The following is a 2,941-nucleotide window of genomic DNA, read 5'->3' on the forward strand; positions in this document are numbered from 1 at the left end:
CCATAATAGAGGAATGAGATGCTTGTAAAATAATGTATTACGACTTATTATTTTTTGGGGGACTAGAGTATTGGCTTTCTTTGCCCGACTCTTTCCCATAGGTGCCCCTTGTGAGCTGCGTTATAACTAAGTTAAAATATTAATAAAATTATATGACCTTCTACTTGTGATATTGCTAGCAAGATTGAACTCTATAGTTTTTTTAGTCAAACTCATTGATCCATGGTTCATGAGTAGTGGCTCACATGAACCCATCTCTCACACGAGAGATGGGTTCATGTGAGCCACTACTCATGAACCATCGATGAGAGATGGGTTCATGTGAGCGAATACTCATGAAACATGGATCAATGAGTTTTTTCATGAGCAGTGGCTCACATGAACCCATCTCTCACATGAGAGATGGGTTCATGTGAGCGACTACTCATGAAACTTGGATCAACGTGTTTTTTCATGAGTAGTGACTCACATGAACCCATCTCTCATGAGTTCATGTGAGCCACTACTCATGAACCATGGATCAACAAGTTTGACTCAAAAAACTACATAGTTGAATTCTCATAGCAATATCACAATTTGACTTATTGTAAAAAAATATCTCCTACTTATCACCCTTATACCTTTAAAAAATAACCCCTTAATAGTACACTCACTATTTAATACATTAATTTTTCACAACCACTTAAATTGATGAAGGTAGTGCTTACAGTCAATAGCATAAATTTCCATTTCATCTTAGTCCATCGAATTTAAGTCTTGCCACGTCATTAAAATCATAGAATAATAACGATGATACCATATTGGAAAAATAAACCCTTGATAGGCCTAAATTGACCCGAAATTCTTAAACTAGAGTTCCCCTCCAAACTCTCGACTAAATATGTTTCTTATCTGCATGGAAGTGTGAGCTTCTTTAGAACTGTGAGCCTCTTTAATGAATATTTATCCAAGTGGTCACTTTTATTAATCATAAAGTGGCCCTAAGTTCCAGATGCACCATTTCTCTCTATATATTAATTGAATTGAAAATCGAAATACAACTATTGTAAAATAAAATAAACCGTCAGAGAAGCACTAATCCCGAAACAGATGATAGTCTAAATATGTAATTTAAACCTCAAAAGCTTTATCCAAACCTTTTGGTCGACCAGTCAATGGAAGGACCGAGTCATCACAAAGAAAACGCACACCGGAAGAAGCATCGAAATCCGTTGAACACAACACAAGGAGAATTAAAATGTAGAACGCGTATTGACCGCACAGCCGGCATTACAAAAACATAAAATCTCATCCTTCCATTGCATTCTCAGATTCACAGCACAAGAAGAAAGAAGAAAGAAACCCTAAATCATGGAGAGAGAATTGGGGGAATTGCAGTTCCTGGATATCGTAGGAGTCGTGGAAGAATCCTTCAAAATCCTCCGATCCGCGGCGAAATTGCTGGGCGCAATCACGCTGACGCTTTTTCTGCCCCTTTCCTTTGCGATCCTCGGCCACAGTTTGATTACAGAGCCCCTGTTCAAGAAGATCTGGAGGAACAAACTCCTGCTGCCGTACGAAGAGGGCACCGCGATGGAAAATGAAACTCTGCACAAGCTGTACCTGGAAATGGCGCAACTTTTCCTGTTCGAAGCCGCCTACATATCTTTCGTCTTCGCCTTCTCGCTGCTCTCCACGGCCGCCGTGGTCTACACTGTGGCGAGCGTTTACACGCGAAAAGAATTGTCCTTTGCGAGGGTTATGAGCGTCGTACCTAGGGTTTGGAAGCGCCTGATTTTAACTTTTCTCTGGTATTTTGCCGCCATGTTTGCGTACTACGTGGCCGTTCTTTTCGCCTTCTTCTGGCTGATTTTGATCGTCGGAAGGGAGAATCTCAAGAGCGGGAGGTTTTTGTTCGGATCTCTGATGATCATCGTCCTTTCCTTTGCGGTCCATGTGTACATCAGCATGGTTTGGCACGTTGCCAGCGTGGTCTCTGTTCTGGAAGAGCGTTGGGGTTTGGGGGCGTTAAAGAAGAGCCAGAATCTGATCAAAGGAAAGCGCGGCACGGCGCTTGCGTTAAATATTTTGTATCTGGTGATCATGGGAGGAATTTCAGGGTCTTTTCAGTACGGCGTTGTGCACGGCAGGTATCACAAGATCGGAGCCGGTAAAATGACCGCTAATGCGATTGTGCTTGTTGCTCTGCAGTGCGGATTTAATCTCCTCTGGTGGCTCAGTCAGAGCGTTTTTTACTTTGTCTGTAAATCTTTCCACCATGAGAGCATTGATAAATCGGCTCTGTCGGATCATTTGGAGGCATATCTGGGAGAGTATGTGCCTCTCAAGGACAGCAGCGTTCAGCTGGAACATTTTGACGTTTAATTTTTTTGTTTTGTTTTTCCTGGTCTGTACCTTGTTCTTGGTCTCTTGGTCTCCAGTTCGAATCGCGCAACTTTCAGAGGAGTTTCTTTGCTCTGCTATGTAACTTCTTGGTCTCCGGTTCGAATCACAGTAACTGGTTCTTGTGAAACTGGTGAAAGTCAATTAAATATCATAACGTGGGTTTTGGGTTTGACGTGGACGTCCAATCTCCTACAAGCCTAGTTTCTCTCATTCGCGAGTGTATATTCTTTCTTCTATTAAAATGCGTATTATTTCAATTGACAAATTATTAAGTCATGTTTTAGCGGTAATTTAGATTTATATGTTTATACAAATTATGGTATGCATTTTTTAAAGAAAGTCTTCTTCATTTAGTTAATCAACGGAATATATTTTTAAAGGAAAGTCTTCTTCAGTTATTCTATGGTATATATTTTTAAAAGAAAATCGCTTTCATTTATTTATTGATAAGTCACTAATTAGAATATGAGTTGATTGGATAATGCGATCTTAGGGCCCTTATTTGATTGTGTCTATTTTCATAATAAAATGTTATTTTTATTGTTAAAAGGTTGGA

At 40.1% G+C, this 2,941-nt stretch overlaps 1 protein-coding gene across 1 annotated transcript; it reads left to right on the top strand.

The window, feature by feature from the left end:
* Positions 1–1,127: 1,127 nt before the first annotated feature.
* LOC149531801 (uncharacterized) lies at positions 1,128–2,650 on the top strand. Its single transcript, XM_089809879.1, has one exon. It carries the CDS (start codon positions 1,351–1,353, stop codon positions 2,362–2,364), a length of 1,014 nt encoding a protein of 337 aa, XP_089666005.1. The 5' UTR covers positions 1,128–1,350; the 3' UTR covers positions 2,365–2,650.
* The last annotated feature ends 291 nt before the right edge of the window (positions 2,651–2,941 follow it).

The sequence above is a fragment of the Cupressus sempervirens genome, chromosome 11, assembly GCF_028749045.1.
Source record: "Cupressus sempervirens isolate cs-2001-9-10 chromosome 11, ASM2874904v1, whole genome shotgun sequence".
In the NCBI taxonomy this organism is placed as follows: Eukaryota; Viridiplantae; Streptophyta; class Pinopsida; order Cupressales; family Cupressaceae; genus Cupressus; species Cupressus sempervirens.